This window comes from Anticarsia gemmatalis, chromosome 8 (assembly GCF_050436995.1).
Source record: "Anticarsia gemmatalis isolate Benzon Research Colony breed Stoneville strain chromosome 8, ilAntGemm2 primary, whole genome shotgun sequence".
NCBI classification, from domain to species: domain Eukaryota; kingdom Metazoa; phylum Arthropoda; class Insecta; order Lepidoptera; family Erebidae; genus Anticarsia; species Anticarsia gemmatalis.
This window is the reverse complement of record NC_134752.1, coordinates 8,503,663-8,526,544: the sequence shown is the minus strand read 5'-3', so window position 1 is coordinate 8,526,544 and position 22,882 is coordinate 8,503,663. Positions and strand designations below refer to the sequence as shown.

Sequence of the window (22,882 nt, the reverse complement as noted above, 5' to 3'; positions counted from 1 at the left end):
GTACAATAAGTAAAATAGAAAAAATCAGGAAGCCGATGCAATTTAGTTCGAATGTTTTAATGTTCTGACCTTAAGCGAGTTTACGATTGATATAAATACCCATTTACATGAAGTTCTCCTTTTTTATAAGTTTTATTAATTTATTTTCATAGAGATACGACACCGAATGATATGCATATTGTTAACAATGCTAATAATTGTGAAGTGAATACTGGGAACTTAGTCGCGGAAGTTAGTTTATTTACTACAAGACAGAGATATTATTTTTGTACAGAAAATTTAAAAGTCTATTATTATTTTTATGGGTTTACGTTCAGAGTAAAGTCCGCGTTTAAGAACTTTTTGTGTCAAAACAAAAACCATTTCATAGACAATAATGAGTGGTGCAAAAAAATGCATAGTCTTTATAAATACTCTGTGGTCTTTATGAATACATGCCAAAAAAGTTATGACGATAATTTCTGAGAAAACCATGAATCTTGCGGTCTGTGGAAATCCCATAGTTATTGTGATCTTCTATGTACAATGGCACTAAAATATATTAGGTAACAATTTGTTTACTTCACGTAACTAGTCGCTAATTGGTTCATATTAAATTCTTGCTTTACTGAGTGACAGACAACGCACAGCTGAAACGTAAGAAAGAGCGTAGGAAGCTGGAATTTTGGTATGCATATTCCTTGGGGAGGTAGGGGAGAGGTGAACTAGAAGATAATCAATATTTGTGCTGTGTATATTTTTAATTTCATGAGCAATTCGTAGTGTGGGAATAAAAGATTACACAGACCTTTTCACCAACTTCGAAAAGGTTGAATGCTCTTTTTTGTTTTACAGCAGGTGGTTACCATGTAATCCCATATCATAATTCAAAACTAACGAGAAGATTTTGATTTATTTTAAAAAACACGTAACTTTGCATTGACGTTGAGCTTTGCTCTGAAGTTTTTTTTTGTAAGAATTATTCCACTGTAAAAGTGAGCAACCATACTTACACGCAAGAAAACGTGATCATTTTCAAGTACAAAAAAGTGACAAAATGTAGTTTCATGTTTGATATAATAAAGTTCTTTTTACATAGTAGGTACCTACCTGCTGTTATGAAACACGTGAATTTCTAATACACGTAATGGATATGGCAATTGAATACGATGTTGATTTATGTCATCATTTAGTACTAAGCACTCAAATTAGGCTAATTTCCCTAAACAGATTGATTTGAAGTCGGGAGCGGACATTAATTTCATTGCCGATACAGTCGGTACGGTACTATGTTGTGTAGTAACCTTAATAGGTATAATATTCATATATTTTACTGTCAAAGCCCGAACTGTGGTAAATCCTAAGATTTTCCGGTAAAACCTAAGTTTTACCAACTCTCAATGGTAAAAGTCCGAACAATTCTTTTATTTCGAACTTTTACCACTATTCACTTGATAGATCTTAGGATTTATATAATCACACTTGGGCTTATACAGTAACATATACATACGATAATACGATTTAAGATATATTTTAAGAAATCATATTTTTTGTTTATTCTTGCCTAGGAAGGAAGCTCAACACTTTTTCTGGGGAGGGATTTCCTATCAAAAATAATGGGTAAATTGTGATTGCTGATATAGTCCACAATTTTTCGATAGTTAACTATCTCACGAGATAGTAACTTTTATATTACAGAGATTATTATTTCTAAATATAGATAATTCAATATTAGCTATCGGTTGCCGAAACCTTCTAATCAATGATATTTTTCACGATAAAAGAAAACACACGGACTTTAAATTAAATTGAAACTCAAGATCTGCATGGAAACGATAATCTCTATGATAAAGCTCTACCAAATACTGATAATTTATAGTTTAGGAACAAACAAATTGAGATTTGGATTTGATTACTTGATTAATTAATTTATTTTTGACTTAAATTTTATTCGCTCAGTATCAATGCATCGCAACTCGTGTATAAACGTTAATTAGCAACGACTTAACCTATGCAAAAGAGAAAATTTTAATTATACTTACTACGTTTATCAATCCATATTTATTTGGAATCGGCTATATTTCCGTACATGCATTATTATTTCACCTTGACAAACGTTATCGCTGCATAACTTATAGAAACCTTTAGTTTGTATTTTTTATTACACGATTGTGCAGTGAAGTGTTAACTATTTCAGTTCAAGAATGAAGATACCAAATCCTAGAAGAGTAATCGGCGGCTTGTTTCCTATTCTGCGATGGTCGCGGAGTTACGATCTTGGCTCGGGAATCGGGGACTTAATAGCTGGTATCACCATCGCCCTCACATTAATACCGCAGTCTATCGCCTACGCTTCACTTGCCGGCTTCGAACCTCAGGTACTGTATCTATCTTGTTCAGTTGACAAAATTTACGCTCCATCACCGTTGACATCAATCGTTCTACACGAATGAGCACGTAGTATGTCAAAGGCCTTGCCAGTGATCATCTGGTTTATTCAGCGAAATATATTCGTACGTTAATCTTATATACCTTCAACATAAAATTTAATCACGAAAATCTCTAGTACGTAAAACCATAATACTAAGTTTAACTTATTCACAAAGTGTTACAGATCCTTAGGGAAGACAAGTTAGTGTTAAGTTTTCCTTGTTTATTTCCTGCAGCTTCAAAATATTCAATGACCTTTCCTTCAAAATGTTTCCGCTATCTAACTGTGTCGTACCCTTTGTATGAATAAACCGCGAAAACATATTTTTGCAAGTTTACTGCGAGCATACATGTAAAGTTTAAGGTTTGATTCCATTGTCCATTCACATACGCAAAACTTTGTCATAACTTGGTGTATGTTTTCGGTTTGTTTTGATATGAATAATAACAGAAAGACGTTGTGTGTGACATTGAAATAGTGCTATTAATTCCCACCCATTGTTGTAATGCTACTTATTTATAGGTAGTTGCGCAATTTTAATTATGATTATTGTGCATTAGACCGTTGATAGAAACGAGATAAACATACAATAATGTTACGTTCTTATTCCGAGAAAAATGTCTGACTACTTCAACTATAAAATCACTCTGCAATTTTCTGATAAGGAACTATGTGGTATTATTGCTTAAACGAGCCGATTCTTATATCTTGATGTAAATAATAAGGTTTACTTATATTATTTATAACGATCTTCGATGATATCACGCAATGTCACTTTCACTTATCGTACATATTTATACAAATAACCGGGTGAATGAAACTGATGGAATAACTATCAATTGAATCGGAAGGAAAATTTGCACAATATTGCAGAAGGAAATATGATAAAATACGTTTGTACCGCTATACGCACAATATTACTGACCTATTCTTTGAGCTATTAAACCTGTAGCGCGATTCTCTACCGTCGGTACTGTAGAGTATCGAAAGTTTGACATTTAAAATGTACAGCCAAAATAGTTCCTACGACGCCCGGCAGAGGCGTTGACGATATTTTCATACGAAATTTCTCAATAGTTAACCGGTTGTCGGTTGTCGATAGTGGTAGAGAATGGCGATACTGTTAAGGAAATATTACTTTATTATATGTCCATTGAAGAAAATACACTTTATAACTAAACATTCACACGTATGTCGTTCGTATATAGAACACATTACATGATTTTATTACCAGCCTTCATTCATTGGGAACATCCGTTCCTACACAGCTGCGACTGTCCGTCTATTGTCATCGAAATCAACAAAGTAAATTATGTATGAAAATTGTTATATTATGTATTCGTCATAGTTATATGAAGTATGTATTGACAAATGAGTTTGGGAATATGGCTGAACAAACAGTTTGTGGGATTTTCCGTTTGTTATCAATCAACATTTACTTGGTTGAAACTGAATTATTTTGATCAGATATTTAATGATCAATACTCCGTTTCTGAGGTCTTACTATAATCAACGGAAAAAAATCGTTTGTATTCTATCACATTGCGTTATAAATGCCGATCGATCTATGGTACAAGAATACAATAATATGAGACTTATATTCCTGCTTACTCCATGTCAAAATAGAATGGAGAAAGGTCATAAACGAACACCTTCAATATTATACGAAATTTCGTTTTCACGAACTTTAGTACGTCCTTAGTTTATCATTAGATATCAAGGAAAAAAAGTAGACTTGAAGAAATAAATAAACTTCAAATTAATAATTTTATAAATAAATGTAATGTGATGGTATATTTTTGCTATTATCAACTGCTGAAAAAAATTTCAATTATGATCAGTTATAATTTTAAGATAAAATTTTCAAATGAATTTATAAACAGTATTCTAAATAGGCTATTAATTGCACTAACCTTTCATTCATTATTAATTATCTAATTAGGATCTTTTCCTTAAACTAATTAAAGATCTTTCCGAGAGAATAATATTAGACGCAAAATATTGAAAGGATACCTTTAAGAAATTCTTTAACTCGGGACATAAGAATTTTGAAACACAACATGATTAAGCAGGACTTTTTGTGTATAAATTATCGTGAAAGGAAAACATTGTCCTATATCTTGATATATCTTTCGATTGTTATATTATATTCGAAAGGTACTCGTGTGTCCAATTTTGAAAAAAACCTACTCTTCCCAATCGACCTTGAAAACAGAGACGCAATTGTACAACTAATTACAGTTTTATCAGTACCTTGAAAAATATGATAAAAATAAAACGCCCTTTTACGTGTTATAATTAGATATACATAGGTATATTGTACTATTTCTAATAAATGTTGTTTGTTTGCTTGTGGTAATCAATTTATTAACGCGTTGATAAAAATATTGCTGTTCAATTAAGGTCGATGTTCTTTTATCATTCAAGGATCTTGTATTGTCATTACTTAGTAAAACTTCACCTTATTTTGTGAATTGCGCTATCAGCAAATAACAGTTGTCAAGGGCGCTTTTTCTATTATAACCTTGTGACTAGTTAGTAAATGCAGTTAGTTGTTGATATGGGAAATTATTGAATTTCTGTGTAACCTAATTTTTCAAAGAAAATTTTTAGTGCAACTAATGTAGGTCAAACGTTGTCGTAACATTATAACATTATATTTATAAATTGATAAATACGTTTTTTATATTATATTAGTTACCTGTATTTAGAAAAATATAAATGTTTGTTGGATCTAAGTAAGAACATAAAATAAAAACAAGTAAAGAAAATGATTGATTTTATTAGAAACTTATGTGATATGTCATTCAATAGTAAATGTACTTATGTTACACATTGACATGTGTCAATTAGGCTTCACCAGCTCCTAGTAGCATAAGAAACGTCTAGTGGGAATATTAGAGAAGGGCTTTCAATCGACCGCTCGGTCATATCGTCTCTTTCAAGGTCATCAGGCTATTGGCATTCTCCATACTCAAAATTTCAAATTTTCTACAACTTTGAACATAAATCAATCAACTCTCATCTACTTTAAATAATTTAAATATAACTCATTGTAATAGAGCAGATATTTTACTAAGAACAATTAATATCACACCATTTATCAAACTACCATCTTTTTGTTTCCATAAAAAGTTATGAAAGAAGTATTAATAAAAACTTTGTGATTTTAAATTAATGAGTAAATAAGCGACGACGTCGCATAGAAAAAATAATTCAGAAGATTCGGATAGAAGAAAATACTGGAAATTAGTGTTGGTTTATGTGACATATTCTAAGTTAGACATGCAGGTGGTGTCTTAATCTTTAAATTATACATGCACAAGGCACGGGTGCTAGTAGATATTAATATTTAAATTTCAAAGTTGTGGCTTCATTGCCAGCGTTCATATCTTAAGGAAAGTTGCCACATTCTTTGTAAAAATATGGCGCACACCACTATCATAATTATGAAAGGAGTTTAGTATCATTTTTGTCGGGAACAAACTATTTTCTGAGAAGTTATTTTGATAAGTTAATTTGCGAATCGTGTCATACTGGTTTAGATTAAAAATTAACTTTACGTACTTTATGTATGAACATGATTTGTTTTTGCAGAAAGCGTAAATGAATAAATATTTTAAAACTTTTATATTTATGTACGTTATAATTACCTGGTGCTAATGCAAAAGTTTTGTTATTACCGCTTGTATGAAACCCATTGCCAGGGCTGCTGAATTCCCTGAAGTAATCTTCAGTACATTTCAGAGATTAATTACCGCTCCACGTGAAATAAGTATCTGGTTACTTCACTACAAGGTTAGAAACACGGTGTTATTCAAGTTTTATATGATTACAGCTGTTTTTCGCATAAAAAATATGCGGATTATTTGACAGAGGTGAAGATTTACTGATTTATTCCTATGTACTTTAGTCGTCTTCATTACTCATTTACGAATCAATCTCTTTTATTTTTATTAAAAAACAACCCCCGCACTAAAAATGTCTCTTGTGTCACGGGGACTTTTACAAACATACAAACAATGTACACAAAGTACAACCAGATCCGAAAAAATTATTTGTGAATATGGGATCGAATCCATGTGGGAATCGAATCCACGACCTTCCGACGCTATGGTAGCGGCGTAACGACCTAAACCACTGTACCACGGAGGTAGTCGGTTGTATCTCATGGTTGTATTGCGGGAAAATTTGCCGAGAAATCACACTGAACTGTTCGGCCCATTACAGTAGAGAAGGTTTGGCCGGCAAAAGTTGATGCCTAGGAACTCATTTTTGTCCAATTTCAACCACAGTTTTACTTAAGATGAGTAAGATATTCAAACATCTTACTATTTGCATTTTTATAATTATCTCAAGTATTTTATGTCTAAGAGTTATTTTTAATGTAAAAGAACTCAAGTGAATCATAATACTTAGTAACATATGTTTACAGTTTCAAACAAAGGAAACATAATTCGTCAACATTATTCATTCTCAAACAAAATAATTCTAAGACACACCTCATTGTGTCAGTTTACTCAACATTTTCGCACAACTCTATTATTTTAGTTAAACTAATATTCGCTCATTAGCTTCAGTTATTCTAACATAACAGTGCACGTATTATTCTTCTAAAATAGTCATAATTGATTCATGATCTCTGGTAAATTTTTGACTCATTCATTCTATTTCTGATATCCTATGGTGGTTTTTGGAAACGCATTTTATGAGTAATCAACAGCTGTTGAAGAGTTACTCGCTCGTTATATAGAAGAGATTTCTTGTTACCAGCCGCCCGCCCCGGTTTTGCCGAGATTTCGAAATTATTTTTCAGAAAACAGGGCCGGGGCCTCTAAAATATAATGTTTAGAATGTAAGAAATATCTTACTTAAATATTTTCTTTGTAACGTTTGGAGTTTTGATTCCATAATAAAGTAGAAAATAAGCATATGATGTCAACACTTTTTTCTAAGATTTCCCAGATATAATCCTTTGGTACTAAAAATAACATTTAACTCTGATCGCATTTAGCATCAATTAACGTGAAATTACGTTATATAACAATAATATCGGATGGCAAAGTGTCATTTTAATTATCGTCGAAAAAAAAGATCAAGAAAAAAGATTAATTACTTTTGAGGTGATTATAATACTTTCCTTCTATTTGAATTTTCCTTAAATCACAATAATTACTTAGATTAATGATGAACAGCGTCCTTTAATGACAAGTTAAATTGATTTGTAAATATGACCGAGGCTGTCAGAAAAAGTTAGTGGTCATGAGGAAATTGTAAAAAAATTGTTGGTTACACTATTAGAAGATGGTAAGCAGCTCGATTTTCTACTACTATTGATTGACTACCGACAACCGGCTAGCTATTGAGAAATTTTACACGAAAATCTGTTTAGCGCCTCTACAGGGCTCCGAAAGAACTATTTTAGAAGTACATTTTAAATGTCTCTCGATACTCGACAGTACTGACTGTACAGAATTGCGCTAAAGGATATTTAACAGTCCAAGATTTTTACAAAGAATTCAATGAGCGAGTACAGTGATGATTAATAGGGTAGTTGACTGGATTAAATAAAAAGGGTTAAACTTGTACTCGTAAAAGATTCATCCAAAACGCTCAAGCTATGTCAATTCATCGTAAAGAATCGTGACATTTGTACTAATTTGATCCCGAAATTATTACGTCACAATGCTGTATTTCTATATTACAATGTGTTTTTCACTTTTCATATAGAGTAGCTGGTTGGACTGGTAGTCATCTTTCCTATTTTATATGTATACCTGCAGAAATAAAGATATCGATAGAAAGTATTGTAGGAAACGCGAACTTTTCTTAATTCTATTATGTCCTAATCAAATATAAACTCTACAGTCGGAATGACGTTGTTTGGCGATAATCTAATCTATTATGTATGTTGCAGTATGGCCTGTACGCGTCGTTCATGGGGGGCTTCGTGTACGCTGTCATGGGCACATGTCCTCAGGTGAACATAGGACCTTCGGCGCTGCTCTCTCTCCTAACGTTCACGTACACAAATGGAACTAATGCCGATTTTGCTGTACTCCTCTGTTTCATGGCAGGGATAGTGCAATTGGTGGCCGGTGTCGCACAACTTGGTAAGATTTGTGTTTCGGTTTACTAGGAAATGTAATTGACTGAGATGTGTTTTCATGATGTATGATTTTTTGCTAAAATATTGAATAAATAAGCGAAGCACTCTTTTCATATTTACCTAAAAAAAACGGGTAATGCAATTAGCAGAGAAGTCACGTGACGTCACGTTTATCAGTTAATAACTAAAAGTGGGTATAACTTCATTTAAATGCGATTTAAATTAGTCAACTTTTCTCAGTTTATTTGTAAAAGGAAAAGTATGTTTCTACGCGTAAACTTTATTTATTTTTACTCCATCAGTATTAATTTAAAGGCATTAACAAAGAATAGTAAATTCTTTTTCTTTTGTTCGTAGGTTTCCTGGTAGAATTTGTGTCTCTACCTGTCGTATCAGGCTTCACATCGGCCGCAGCCATCACGATCGCGTCGTCACAGATCAAAGGATTGCTCGGCTTGAAGTTCAATGCTGACACTTTCATAGCGACATGGCAGGGCCTGTTCCAACACATAAGAGAAACTCGGATAGCCGACACGCTACTCAGTTTGTGTTGTTGCATCGTACTGATGGGAATGCAGGTAACTATTGTTTTGTTACAGTTTCATGCGGGCGTGTTGGTATGGGGTAAATGTTCAGCAGTTCAGCCAAATATTAGTTGCTGAAGTTTGAAAGTATTTGGACCGGAAGCGTTTGGAATTCGCGGTATAATTAAACAGACTAACGATACTATTTTCTAACCTATTTCTAGTGACTTTCGGAAGATCGTATCTACTATCTATATTATCTAAGTCTATAATAAGTATTGATCGTATTATGATTTTTTGTCTGTGATTATCAGTGATAAGCAACAGGGCCATCGTCTATCACAATAACACCATTTAGCGTAGTTTATCTGTTTTTCAGTTCAATACTCAACGATTAATCGACGTAATGCTTTTAATGGCTTTTTTATTACTCCTAATGGTTCGGCAATGATTATAATTTACTGGGAAAACTTACTTAACTGCTCTCAACCTGTGGGAATTTTAATAGTAGAACAAATATTTTGGTTGTTGTAATCCGAAACCTAACGTATGTGAACGCCTAAGTAAATATTGTGCTTGTATAATCTCTAGGCATATTTACGAGGCCGATTTTACCCTAACAAGATGGAAATCTAGACTGAATTTCCATTTATTATTTCGCTTAAATATACAGTTTTCCACTCATAAGTCTGGTACTGCTGGAGGCTCTCAAACATTGAAAATTACGTTGTACGTAACAATGGGCTCTCTATCACGGAACAACATGTTTCTGAGAATCCTCATTCTCAACAACCTGAAGCATACAATTTGGTTTAGGTGTCAATTATCCTAATGCTTAGCTTCTCATTAATTATAAAATGGAATAGAACATCTTTCTGCAAGTTCTTTTATATTGTAGTTTGCTATTTAGATTTACGCAAATAAAAGAAAATTTATGTTTACAAACTACTTCGGTAAATTGAGAAACTTAACTTATGTGCATCAAATTATTTTAGTGTTCTTCAAAGTATAAAAACAAAATATAAAAGTCTGAAAAAATGCGATAAAATTTTCGCTAGTTAATGATAATGATAATCTATTCGTATACTAATATTATGAAATTGTAGAGTTAGTTTGTTTGTTTAATCGCGCTAGTCTCAGGAGCTACTAGTGCGAATTGAAGATTTATTTTGTTGTTGGATAGTTTATTAATCGAGGAAGGCTATAGGCTACATATCATCACGCTGCGACCAATAGGAGCAGAGTACCAGTAAAAAATATTACAAAATTGTGAAAATTATGACCCATTCTCTCTTATGTGACGCAAGCGAAGTTACTCCGGTATAGCCAGCTAGTATAGAATATTACATAGATACTAAATTACTTCACTTTATTTAATGTAGATGAAATTATGTTATTCTTTAGTTAGTAACTTCGATATTTTATTAGCCAATAAACCTTTTTTATTATGTAGTCCATGACTTGTCTTTAAATAGAAACTATACTCAATTTATGTCGTACCTATCAATACGTTTCAATTAGCAACACAATAAGACATTGCACAGTCACTTAGTAGATAGTTTATTTGGTAATGTTAGTGTATAATTCAACGAGACACGTCGTGTGGTGAGCGACCGCCAAACCCGCAACTTGCCAAACTACGTTACAAAGTAAATACAAAGTCTGATTGTCTCGGCACATATCCCACGTATTCTAATATATTATCATATGCATTGATCAAGGGATGAATAGATTTAGGTTACAGAATACCACACAAAACGTATAGAAGATTTTGTAGTAAAAATATATAGATTAACGAATGTATAATTTTAAATGTAATGAGTGCTGTATCAATTATTCTTCTGAAAACCACTTCTATACGATTTTAGCAGGCAGTTCAACGTCTATCAAAATAATTTTCCTCTTGTTGTGATCTCAGGGAACAGTCGGATATTAAGAAACTCACAACACCACTTATGCCCGGTTTATGAGGCACATTTAGCGGTAGTTTATGTATTCAATAACTTTCAAACTCTTATAAAAAAACGCGTACCGGACTCGTACGCGTACTCAGAAACCGGGGATAAATCTTCGGGGATGTTTCTTCTTGTATGTATGAAAAAACCCGTCCTACTATTTGTAGATCGATTTAAGAACTGCAACTGTAAAATAACAAACTGATTGCATTTGTTACTGCCTTCCTGTACTCGTATGCTCTATAGTTTATAGAGAGGTATGTTTGAGGTTATACGCCTCAACCGCAACGGAAGGACGACGCTACGTTCGTTGAAGCGGGAGTGACTTGATTATTCTGATTGAGTTAGTTATACGCGGCAGATTCTTGATTATACGCGAACACATATCTTCATCGCATTGTCTGGATATTACAAAACTTACTTCAAGTTCGTGCGAACATGTAGTTAATCTATAAGTTGTTACGACATAGCTAGTTATTTTATAGAAGAGTTCACTCAGCCGCAAGACGACAGACAACATGGAGTCCGGCATTTAAATGAGTTTTCTTTCCTTTATATAGAAAAGAAGAAGTAAGCTCAGGGACAATCTTCTTTTCCTTGTATTGACAAATTTTCCATGCAAACTTATCAGCCTTCTTAGCGCTCCTTATTTATGTACTTTTAAGATAATGTGAAACGTTATTCAACAATACCACTGTAGGGAATCGCGCTACGCAATAGATATAGACAAAAAATGTTATTGTTATTATAGAACAGGCTTAGCAAATCCACTTTTCTCAAGAATCACCTTCTCAAGAGTACCCTTAAACGGTTTCCGTGACCTTGGGAACAATTCCGGGACCATTCGACTATGACTACAAACCAACGAGGCAGAACTTATTTAACTTGCACTTGATAAGTCTTTGTTGCTGAATGACTTAGCAATTTTCTTAATGTTTGCCTAACTTTAATTAAAATATCTCCATTTTGAAACTGGTTGTTCTGATGTGATTTATAATGTAGCTTTTCTTGTTACGGTCTACTGTTCCGTATGTGATTGGTTTTGGAAATTATACAAATTAGTTCAAAATATTCGCAAGTCATACCGACAAAAATATCTCATGTATACTTACATATTCTGTAGCTGGTCCAAAAATATAACCCGTATATATTTCGGAAAAGTTGACCAACTGGTTGATATAAAAATAGATTTTAAAAATATGCCATGATCAGGTAACAGGACAAGAAGTAGCAAATAGGTGTATAAAAGTAAGATATAAACAGAAATATTATATTTTAGCTGCTAGATACGGACGTCTTACTGATTTAAAACTTAGGACGATCTTCTAAACCTTCTTCATTAATCGCGCTTTTACACTAATTCTAACACTTCAATAAACGCGACTACGCGGAAAGACTTTATTCCTTTCTAATACAATTATATTTAAGCACACCCTTGAATGCAATGAATGAATCTAATAAAAGGATATACAAGCCATCCGGGCAGGCATTAAAACCATCATTTAAGCGGCAGAGAAAATTATTATCCCTGAACCTAGAACAAATGTTCATTAAATCTCATAAAGCTTAGCACTTACTTGTGTAAGTCGAGCTATTAACAAGAGCGAAACTATTCAAACCCTATTAAGATTGTAGGGGAGTAAGTTTTATCATAATTCACTTCGCATTATTCGGAGGGTTGTTAATAAATAATCAATTAACCGTAGCTATTCAAATCAAAGTCAAATCCTAACATAATTTATTCAAGAACTCTATTAGTATAACTTGCGTACCCAGTCAAAATCTTCTATCGGCTCAGATTAATACATAATTTACTTTAGACATGCTCCGACCGATGTACTAAAGTTTACTTTGGAACTAATTTTCACAGCTGCCAAAGATTACTCTATAGTAATCTCTCGCTACAGTTTGCGATGAATTCCAGCTTAATAATATTGAGATGATCCTTGTTGTAATCGAGAGTGAGAGATTACATGATATGGCTGTGTTGTGTGTTCAAATTAAATGAGCACCTAGTAGGCAAGAGATTAGGTTGGAAACACTGTCAAATTACGTAATATTGATACTATTGTTCTATTAAGTAATGATTGTAATGGCAGGCAGTAAAATTTTGCTCTAAAATATAATTTTAACAATGAATACTAATTTGAATCGTACAAATCATTGCGATGGTTGTAAAGACAGTAAAATTATTCGTACTTGTCTTCCTATTCCTTAATCCAAACACTCTCTGAATGTAATTATGGAAATGTATTCAATTTCCTGCTTTACGTCTCTAAGTGCAGAAGTAATTTGAGAATTGTCATTTTACATATGAATATAGTATATAAAATAATGAATGAAATGTGAAACGGTAGAAATTGCCATTGTTATTTTGTATTAATTTGTAGCAAATAATAAGAAGGTATAAAGCTGACTTGAGGATTGTTTCGGTAGCTTATTGTTTTAGAGGTCAAGAGTTCGAAACTTGAGGTCCCGGCTCTATTATTTTAAATACTTTCAGAATATTGTATTGGAGAATATCAAAAGTTTAATTTGCGAAGTGGTTCTTCCTCGTACTCGTTATTCAGGCACGGTTTATTTTTAAAAGGCTTATATTTTTCATTCCTGAACAATGTCTATTACGCGTGCTATTAAAATAACAAGATAACTATATTTCATTGTCTTCGAAGTATTTGATATTACTATTTAAATAAAGTTTATTATAATAACAGAAATATACTTTTTGTTATAATAAACTATTTGAATAACATGGTACATATTTTTTTTAAACCAGTATCTGTCCCACTGATTGGCAAGGGTCTCCTTCTCTAACAAGAAAAGGGTTTAGACCTTGAGTCCACCACACTAGCTAAGTGCGGGTTGGGGACTTTGCATGCCCTCATAAAAGTATTAACAAATTTTTAGGCATACAAGGTTTCATCACGATATTTCCTTCACCGTTAGCACAAGTGACAATGATTTCTAATACTGAACTATTATTGCAGGCATTAAAAGACGTTCCAGTAAAACAAGCTCAAGACGAGAAGGGCAAACGTAGTGCGGCGGTCAAGGCGAAGATGCTGTGGTTCATCGGCGTGTCTAGGAATGCCGTGGTCGTGGTCTTAGCTACTCTGACGGCGTTCCTTATGTATAATGACATTGAAGATCCCTTCCTTCTCACTGGTATGTACGACTCAAAGCACAATTTACTCGAAATGTTATGAAATTTAAAACTGTCTGAACTAATATTAGGAAGCTAAAGAGTTGGTTGTTTCTTTGTCTGAATGCGTTAATCTCTGAAACTACTGGTTCGAATCGAAAACAATATTTTTGGGTGAATAATCTATTTATCCGAAAAAGCTGGAGGTTATATAACAATACCCTATGACTAATAGGAGGGAAGCAGCAATGAAAAGTGTTGTAAAAACGGTAAAAATGAGTACCACGCGGACGCTAGTAGGTATAATACAAGGATAATACCCCCCAATAATACTCAAAATATTTTTGATAAATAATCAGATAACAAGATAGTAACAAGTGACTGTGTGGTCTTTATAAAAACTAATCAATGCAATTTTATCGTCGATCTCATAATCGGCGCCGCAACAAAGAAATTATCTTTACTTAAAAGCTAATTGATTCCGCATCACGATATCGGTTCATAGCGATTGCATGATAACAAAGGATAAATTGTATTGGGATATGTACTCAACAATATCTATTAAACACTTCTATTGTGAAGTTAACTTAGTTCCTCAGTTACGAAACTATTAGCAGTGACCTTCCGACAATATCGCACAGATTTCTAATGCTTACAGAAGTGCCTGACTCAACGGATAACTATTACTTTAATCTATAAGAAGCTGTTTCTTTACGAAATCACATCATATCACTATCGCCGGTGGGCAAAAATGGTGGTAGGTTTAAACGTGGCCAAATAGGAATCATATTTCGTATAGAAAGGTGCTATGTACTGTTCAATCTGTCCAAAAGATTTCGAAAAAGCAGACCCCTTTTTTTATTATTTCGTTTATATAGGCTTCTTTTATATTTTAGCTGAGTTTAAATTAAATAAGTTTGCGATAAAAATTTGTAAGGTCAAAATAAAACATTAAATCATTTCTCAATGATGACGATGATCAGTAACAATGATTATGATTACTACAATAAGGATGAAATAATTATTTAACACAATAAATTACAACAAAATAATTTAATAATACTAGACAACGAACAAAAATAAAAAAATCCGTAGTATCTACTCTCTTTCTACGAGGCACCGGTTGTGACCTTAACTTGTCATCTTCGAATGACTGTTTCTGAGGATTTCTGGCCAGAAAAACTCAGGAATAATTTTAGATTCGAATCCGAGACCCCTGCGTAAGAGTTATATACATTACCGACGCGCTATAGAGGCAGAAAACTATAAATGCCTAGGATAAATTATAATATTGAGAATGGAACAAAATACAAAAACCAGTAGCGCGATTCTCTACAGTCGGTACTATCGAGAATCGGAAGTTTGACAGTTCAAATGTACTGCCATAATAGTTCCTACGACGCCCATAAGAGGCGCTGATCAAATTTTCATACAAAATTTCTCGATGACAAGCCGGTTGGCGGTAGTCGATACCAGTAGAGAATCGAGCTACAGAAGTAGGTACCTAACTTGGAGGACAAAAGAAGTTTTGATTTCTCAAAATCTAAACAGCAGCATATATCATTTTATTTGGTACATGATTTATGCCTAGCAACGGTTGGTTTACATTCGCCTACCCTCCTTTGGCTTTTATGGTTTGGCGTTATTAAATGGTTAAGATTTTTGAGTTTAACACAGGGCCTAGCCCCTACCAAATTCCTGGAAAATACCTTTGAGTAGAACTGGACAGTAATGTTTAAAATCAATTTAAGTTGTTAGATCCATTACTTTTTTGTTACTAGGCAAACCGGCAACGGAATTTATTAAAATTAGCGCGTATCGGGATTCGTAATTTTATTAATTCCACAATATTATGTGTATCAAAGCCGACTTTATTCCCGACTAGCTGACTCGCGCAACTTACCTTGCGTCGCATAAGAGAGAATGGGTTACAATTTTCCCCGTTTTTGTAATATTTTTTACTGTCGTAGGTCGTAGCGTCAATAGCCCATGGCTTTCCTCGATAAATGAGCTATCTAACACTGAAAGAATTTTTCAAATCGAACCAGTAGTTCCTGAGATTAGCGCGTTCAAACAAACAAACAAACTCTTCAGCTTTATAATATTAGTATAGATGTTGGGATAAGGTGGAGAATAAACCCAACATTGGGAATGAAGTCGTATTCAATACATTTATTTTTAATTCTTTATCGTAATATTTTGCTCTCATTACTTGTTGAAGTTTGCGTGTTCGATGCGGCCAGTGCCTTTACAACCTTGGCCTTCAGACGTATAACGTTCAGCGATTGTCGTCAGACCTAGTTTTGCGATTAATCGACAAAGATACAGGACTCTTTATTTAGTTATATTTGTCTTTTTCTACTGTTTGCACCCGCTAGCCTTGAAGTACAGAAATAATGTAGGGATTGCATTATTACATAGAGTATGATTGTTTTACGTATTTTTATTTCGAATATACGTCAGAGGTTTTGTGATTCTTTTTAAAGTTATATGTTAATAAACAGAATTGCAATAGTAACGAAAATAAATATAGAACTGGAAAATGACGTATATTACACTTAATTTTAAGCGGAATAATATGAATCGTATTTCAAGTTATCTTCGACTATTGTTAAAAAAAACTCATGTAGGGTATTATTCTCATTTTTTAAATAATCTGTAAAGCAAATATCTTATTTCAAGTCATTACTCTTTCAAATCAAGTTAAATAATCTTTTTTGTCAATATATGGTTAACATAATTTTAATAATATGTTATTGATTTGATAATTGTTTTCTCAGGTGACATAACTCCCGGTCTACCGACTCCTCGCCCGCCAGCGTTTGAAACTGTGGTTGGTGATAAAGAGTACACCGCGGGTGAAATGTTCTCGTACCTTGGCACTGGTCTGATAGTCGTACCAATGGTAGCTATCCTCGGTAACGTCGCCATTGCTAAGGCTTTTGGTAAGTTTTACACAAGTTATAAATACATTATGTATATTAGTTATATATTTTTCATCAACAATGTCTCAGTCTTTAGTTGAGCAATTGAAAATAACAATCAATTCATTAGCAGTAATCTTTTACAATTATTTTTCGGTATGGACTGTCTTATTTATAAACGTCGTGTAAGGTCTAATTAGTTAATCAGTATTTGTCTTTTTCAATTACATAATATTTACAGTTTCAAAATTGATTGAAAGTGACAAAATACGGTTTAACTATTTACGTTAGTGAGACAACATTTCTATAGAGTGACATAAGTGCAAGAAACTAATAGTTAACAGTAAAATTATCGAAATTACCAGTTAAAAGGGTTTCAATAATCAAACTTTGTTTTAACTTATGAGTGCGGAATCACATAATGAATACAGGAAGCCTAAAAAAACATTGGTATCATACATTATATTATTCCAGGTATTAATGCACAGCCATACTCACGTTCATCACAATTGTTTTCATTGTCACTGTAAATCAGTTTTGATATACACTGTCAGCCTTTGTTACAATACTTTCATTGTATTTTAGCATTTATTAAAATAATTATTACATTAATAATGTCCCTGCAGATCCGGCTACGGCTGTCAGTTTCATTGAAACTGGCCATCGGTGCAGGACTTTGTTTATTGTGTCCAAGTGTGTGCACAATACACAGGTACACTCTCTATTCGTTCACTCTCATAGCCCGGTGGGACGATAACCGACACGACCAGTGAGAGTTCAGGCGCAGGACCGACGGTTTTACGTGCTCTCTGATGCACGGAGGTCTAACCTCCGTGCATCAGAGAGCACCTCAACTTCCTAACTCTGGGCAATCTCTAAGAAATTCTTGACAGAAAATAACAGAAAGGTCTTTTTGGCCTACCTAGGATTCGAACCGATCGATCGCGCCGCAGAGGCAGTCATATTATTACATTAATATGTACTCGTATACTGCAGTTTATATTGTACAGTTTTGTTTGTGTAATAACTTTGCATGCCAAATTGGCAGAGCCCGTGATGGTTGTAACTTGTTACCCGTGCACTGGCTAACTGAATTTAATTTATTCATTAGCTTATAACTGGCACGATGGTAATCCATGACAATGTACGTAGTGCATTAATTTCGCTGATGGCCAATGTATATTGGAATCATTGAATATACTACGTGATTTACTTAATTGAGTTTGGGATAGATTAGGTGTTGTCATCTCCTTGTCTGCATTGAACAGGGATATAACAGCAATAATTGCCGAGAAATGTTTTTATAATTCGATTAATAATCTTTTTCCCTGGTTTCATATTGTTTTTTTGGAGCTTTGTGTTAACTCTTTTCTAAGAATTTGAGACAAGATGGCAACTTAAAAAAATGAAAAGATAGCTATTTTTCTAACCGGTAAAGCAAAACGAAAAGACATTGAAATGCTTTTCCGGGCTTATTTAAATTGTTCAGTTTTCTGAAAAAATACAATGATAGCGCAAATCCACGAACATGTTAACAGTACAACATTTTCATCTTTCCTCGTATCGTAAGATAATAATTAAATCGCAGTGCCATCTCGTTCTATTCTATACAAAATATTTGTTGTTCTATAGCCTCGTACATTTATTCGCTTCGTTGCGCTTTCATTGTCACCTGGACATTCCAATTTCCCACGCCAATACACTCCTAAATATTTATTTTTATTCATAGTTCTATACGCTGGCTTAAAGTAGGAAGCGTTCAAACTAAAATTAATCTTTGAATCGTTTGTTATTTTGTATGTTATGCGTACGTTGCTCACACATTCGAATATGTTTGACTGTTAAATAAGGCCATAAGTCATTTTTATACAATAACATTATGCTAAAGGCTATATTAGTTATCTTAAAATGAGAAAACAAGTCTGCGATAGTTTACATTTCAAGAGTTATAATACTTAAAAGAATAAGTAATATCCATAACTGCCAGTTTCTTCATCAAAAGTACCTAACAGCCAAAGTATAGGGGTAAATTAAAGTCAAATAAAAATTTGTTTCTTGACGAATTGATATAAATGTCAAATAAAAGTCAATTTAGGCTTTAGCTGCTACTTTAGACATGAATGAAGAAACTGACCGTTATACTGTTAGCTATCGTTGACCTATAAGGATATAAGGTAGTGATCGCAAGAACCTATTACGAGATAATCAACTATTCTAGGAACTAATCTTTCACTCGATAATTACATCCTTGACGTAAATAAATACTTTTTTCTCTCTAACTTATTAATCCTAACAAGGTTTTTTTTTAAAGACAACTTTCGCACTAATCATTTCTCTTGTGCCGCGAGGACTTCTACAAACATTTATTTGTGGATCGCATTAATTATTTTTCCGTGTGGAAATCGAACCCACGACCTCCCGACGTAATGGTAGCGTCGGGAGGACTATAAAACAAATAATGGTTTTAATGAAAACCAGTGACCACATTTAAACATAAAACAATTTCAGTCGAAACTCTTCATGTATAAATATGAATTCAATAAAGACTTATGTGTTCACTGATACAAAAAGCAGAGATGTCGATTCACGTCAATAAAGCCGATGTCGATATAAAATTTATACAAAAATCCACGCAATTCCGATGGACAAGTAAAAATATATGCAAACTTGTTTATTCAGTGACGCTTTACTTTTTATTGTGAGTGATATAGTACATAATATATAACATCACGTCTGTTATACACAAGGTATAGACAGAGGTGTTTGAAACACACCGACATTATTATGTTAGTCTCATATAATAGGGGGCGAGCCTATTGCAACAAACCGTTCACGTTACCAAATTACGGGTTGATATTCACAAATATTCTAATATAAATTAGAAAATTCCAGTATCACTTTACCTCAGAAGGGAATCGAGAACACGGGACTTAATATAAATTTAGTTTTTTACACCACAATTTTCAATATAATTATGTTTTATGGTAGTTACTATTTTAACAATTTAATGATAACATTTAAATAGTTTACAAACGGGCTTTTGGGGTACGCCATTCTTAGAATTAGAACAGCGAGGCCTCACATGTATACGGCGAAGGATGATAACTGTTAATTAATTTAACATTATGATATAATTACCCTTGTATGTTCTAAAATCAAAGTACTTTACTTCTAATAAAACGATCTAAAACAAAAGTTAAAGGCTATCTGCTTTCATCCTGACTTACGTATAGTCAGCGTTATAAACGTAACTTTACATTGTCACATTTTCAATCGTTTTTACGTGCGAAAAAGTCAATTGAATTAATACTATTATTCAACAAACAGTGATTAATATTACTTTAAAGTTTATTTATTTTTGAAACTAAAATACAATAGTGATTTCACTATTTATTACTAAAAAAGATTTTGAATATATGTGTCAGTGTGAATTTTGACACTGAGTGTGCTTCTTCACATAGAAATCGGGTGTAGCCTTGAATCTTGGTCAGATAATAATTATACTGTTTTGATATTAAGTATCTACTAATTTTTGTCCTGCCCTATTAGGCTCGTTATTTCTGTAGACTTTGACACCTCGAAGTGCTACATTTGTTTAAGTTATTTGAACAAGTGGGCTAATATTTTGTGGTAAGCTGTTTTAAAACGTGAGTACCATTGTATGTGGTATAAATCTGGTACTAGGCACATGAAAATACGTGTAGTTTTTTTTTTGGCGAGAGCAAGTTAAAATGTTTTCTCGATCGATTTGTAACTTTAAAAAATAGTCGCTAAAACATTATTTTCAATTGACGTGGAAAACTTTTGAATTAATTCAAATTTGTGCGTACTTTTTATATCAAAGTAGATCCAATGGCATACAACTGAGAGTAACAGAAAAATTGTAAGCGCAAGAAAAGTCGAGAGTCGCTTAAAACTTTAAAGTAGTCTCAACATCAATTTAACACGGCTGATACTATTAACTTTTGCTGGATTTATTTCTTTAAACGTTTAGATCATTTTAGATAGTGTAGATAAATGTTGTAAGCCCTAGAACTATTCAGCAAGTGAGCCTTAAATAAACTCTGCAAATTTGTTTAGCAACTTACGTCCAAGTTTGAAAGTTTGGTTCTTTTCAGATCGTTAGACCTTTCGCCTTTAGAAACATTTTATATTTGCAATTTATACATTACTTTTATTTGAAGTTATAATCGTCTTTTAAATAAAATAAAACATGACTGTCGTTGTTTTGGTCGGGAGTTAAACCGACTGCTGTACCTCGATTCTCGACCACTATCGACTACCGACAACCGGCTAGCTATCGAAATTTTGACATTTAGAATGTACTGCCAAAATGTTTCCTACGACACCCGTCAGAGGCGCTGATCAGATTTTCATACAAAATTTCTCGATGACAGTTCGGTTGTCGGTAGTCGATAGTAGTAGAGAATCGAGGCACTGATCATGAGATCTTGCGTTTAATTCCCGAGTCGGGCAAAGTAAAGGGTTGGTCTTTTCTAATTTATATTAGAATATTTGTCAATAGTAGCCCGGAGTTTGCTAACTCAATAGTAGACCGGTATATGGTAATAGGCTAGACCCTTATTACGTGGGACTAACATTGATGATGGCGAAACATGGGTATAATTCATACACCTCTGTCTACATCTTAGTTTATAACGTAGATAAAATATATTCAAATAGTTTGACGCATATGATGGATATATTTGAAGGCAGCCTTTCTCGAAGGTGTGTCGCCCCACTAGTCTAAGATAAGATCGAAGCGATCAAAACAAAATTAGTATATCTTTATAAAGATAAGTTATTATTTGTTGTTATTGAAATAACTATAATAATCGGATTATATTTAGGACTTGTGGAAATATTCTTTAAACTATACGCGATAAGTGATTAAGATTAATGATTATTTATTAAGCCTTAGTAACGCATTACATAAACTATATGCAAAGATTTTTCATCCAACTTGTGAAAAAATTGATTATGAAAAATTTACATTTTAATACATATAATCATACTATCTTTGTGAATGTTATTTTCTTGCAGTTTTAACATAAAAGAAGCACGCTGTGTCGTGTCCCTAAAACTATTACTGAGCAACGTTTTGTCACGATTTTGTTCTGAAAATACAATAGCAATTTCAACGAGACTGAGACATTGCTTCATTATAAAATGTATACATAACAATTTGCGTACACTGTTACAATTCACAGTGCAACTATAACAATCCATTACAGTAATATACAGTGACACAATGGTGAGACCATTAAAACAAATCCCAATGGTTTAACAAAGTTGATAACTCGATAATATTTCAGCTAAAGGGAAAACGTTGGACGCGACTCAAGAGATTGTGGCACTCGGAGCTTGCAACGTAGTCAGCGCTTTCTTCAGGTCGATGCCAGTGAACGGCTCCTTCAGCCGCAGCGCTGTAAGCGAGGCTTCAGGAGTCAGGACGCCAGCCGCCGGATTCTACACGGGTATTTACTTAGATCGTAGAAATTGGCTAAATGTGGTATTTGTTACACTAGCATATTACTCAAATAGAATTTCGTGAGAGATAAGACTGTGTGAAAGGATATACGTGTTCGACGCTACCATATTTTATAACACCCGCTGGGATTATTGGCTATTCGTGTAATAATTAAGCTGGTTTATTTATGTGGTTGATTTATACGGTACTGGGAACATGATTTATTTTTATTAAACGGCACTGAGAATTTCTAGGTGATTACGTTTTTTAGAGTGCGCTTTAACAAGATTTAAAAGAGAGAAGTATAATCTTCTACTAAAATTGTTTTTTTCTGATATTTATAAACGG

At 33.3% G+C, this 22,882-nt stretch overlaps 1 protein-coding gene across 2 annotated transcripts in view; it reads left to right on the top strand.

Annotated features, from left to right (window-relative positions):
* The window catches only part of LOC142974956 (sodium-independent sulfate anion transporter-like), a 47,980-nt gene that overhangs the window by 2,370 nt on the left and 22,728 nt on the right, over nucleotides 1–22,882 (top strand). For both annotated transcript variants that reach the window (XM_076117536.1, XM_076117535.1), the window contains exons 2-7: nucleotides 2,177–2,357; nucleotides 8,328–8,523; nucleotides 8,877–9,097; nucleotides 13,986–14,163; nucleotides 16,921–17,085; nucleotides 22,380–22,541. In XM_076117536.1, coding sequence (XP_075973651.1) covers nucleotides 2,184–2,357; nucleotides 8,328–8,523; nucleotides 8,877–9,097; nucleotides 13,986–14,163; nucleotides 16,921–17,085; nucleotides 22,380–22,541 — 1,096 coding nt within the window. In that variant the 5' untranslated portion in view covers nucleotides 2,177–2,183. The remainder of the gene's footprint in view (nucleotides 1–2,176; nucleotides 2,358–8,327; nucleotides 8,524–8,876; nucleotides 9,098–13,985; nucleotides 14,164–16,920; nucleotides 17,086–22,379; nucleotides 22,542–22,882) is intronic.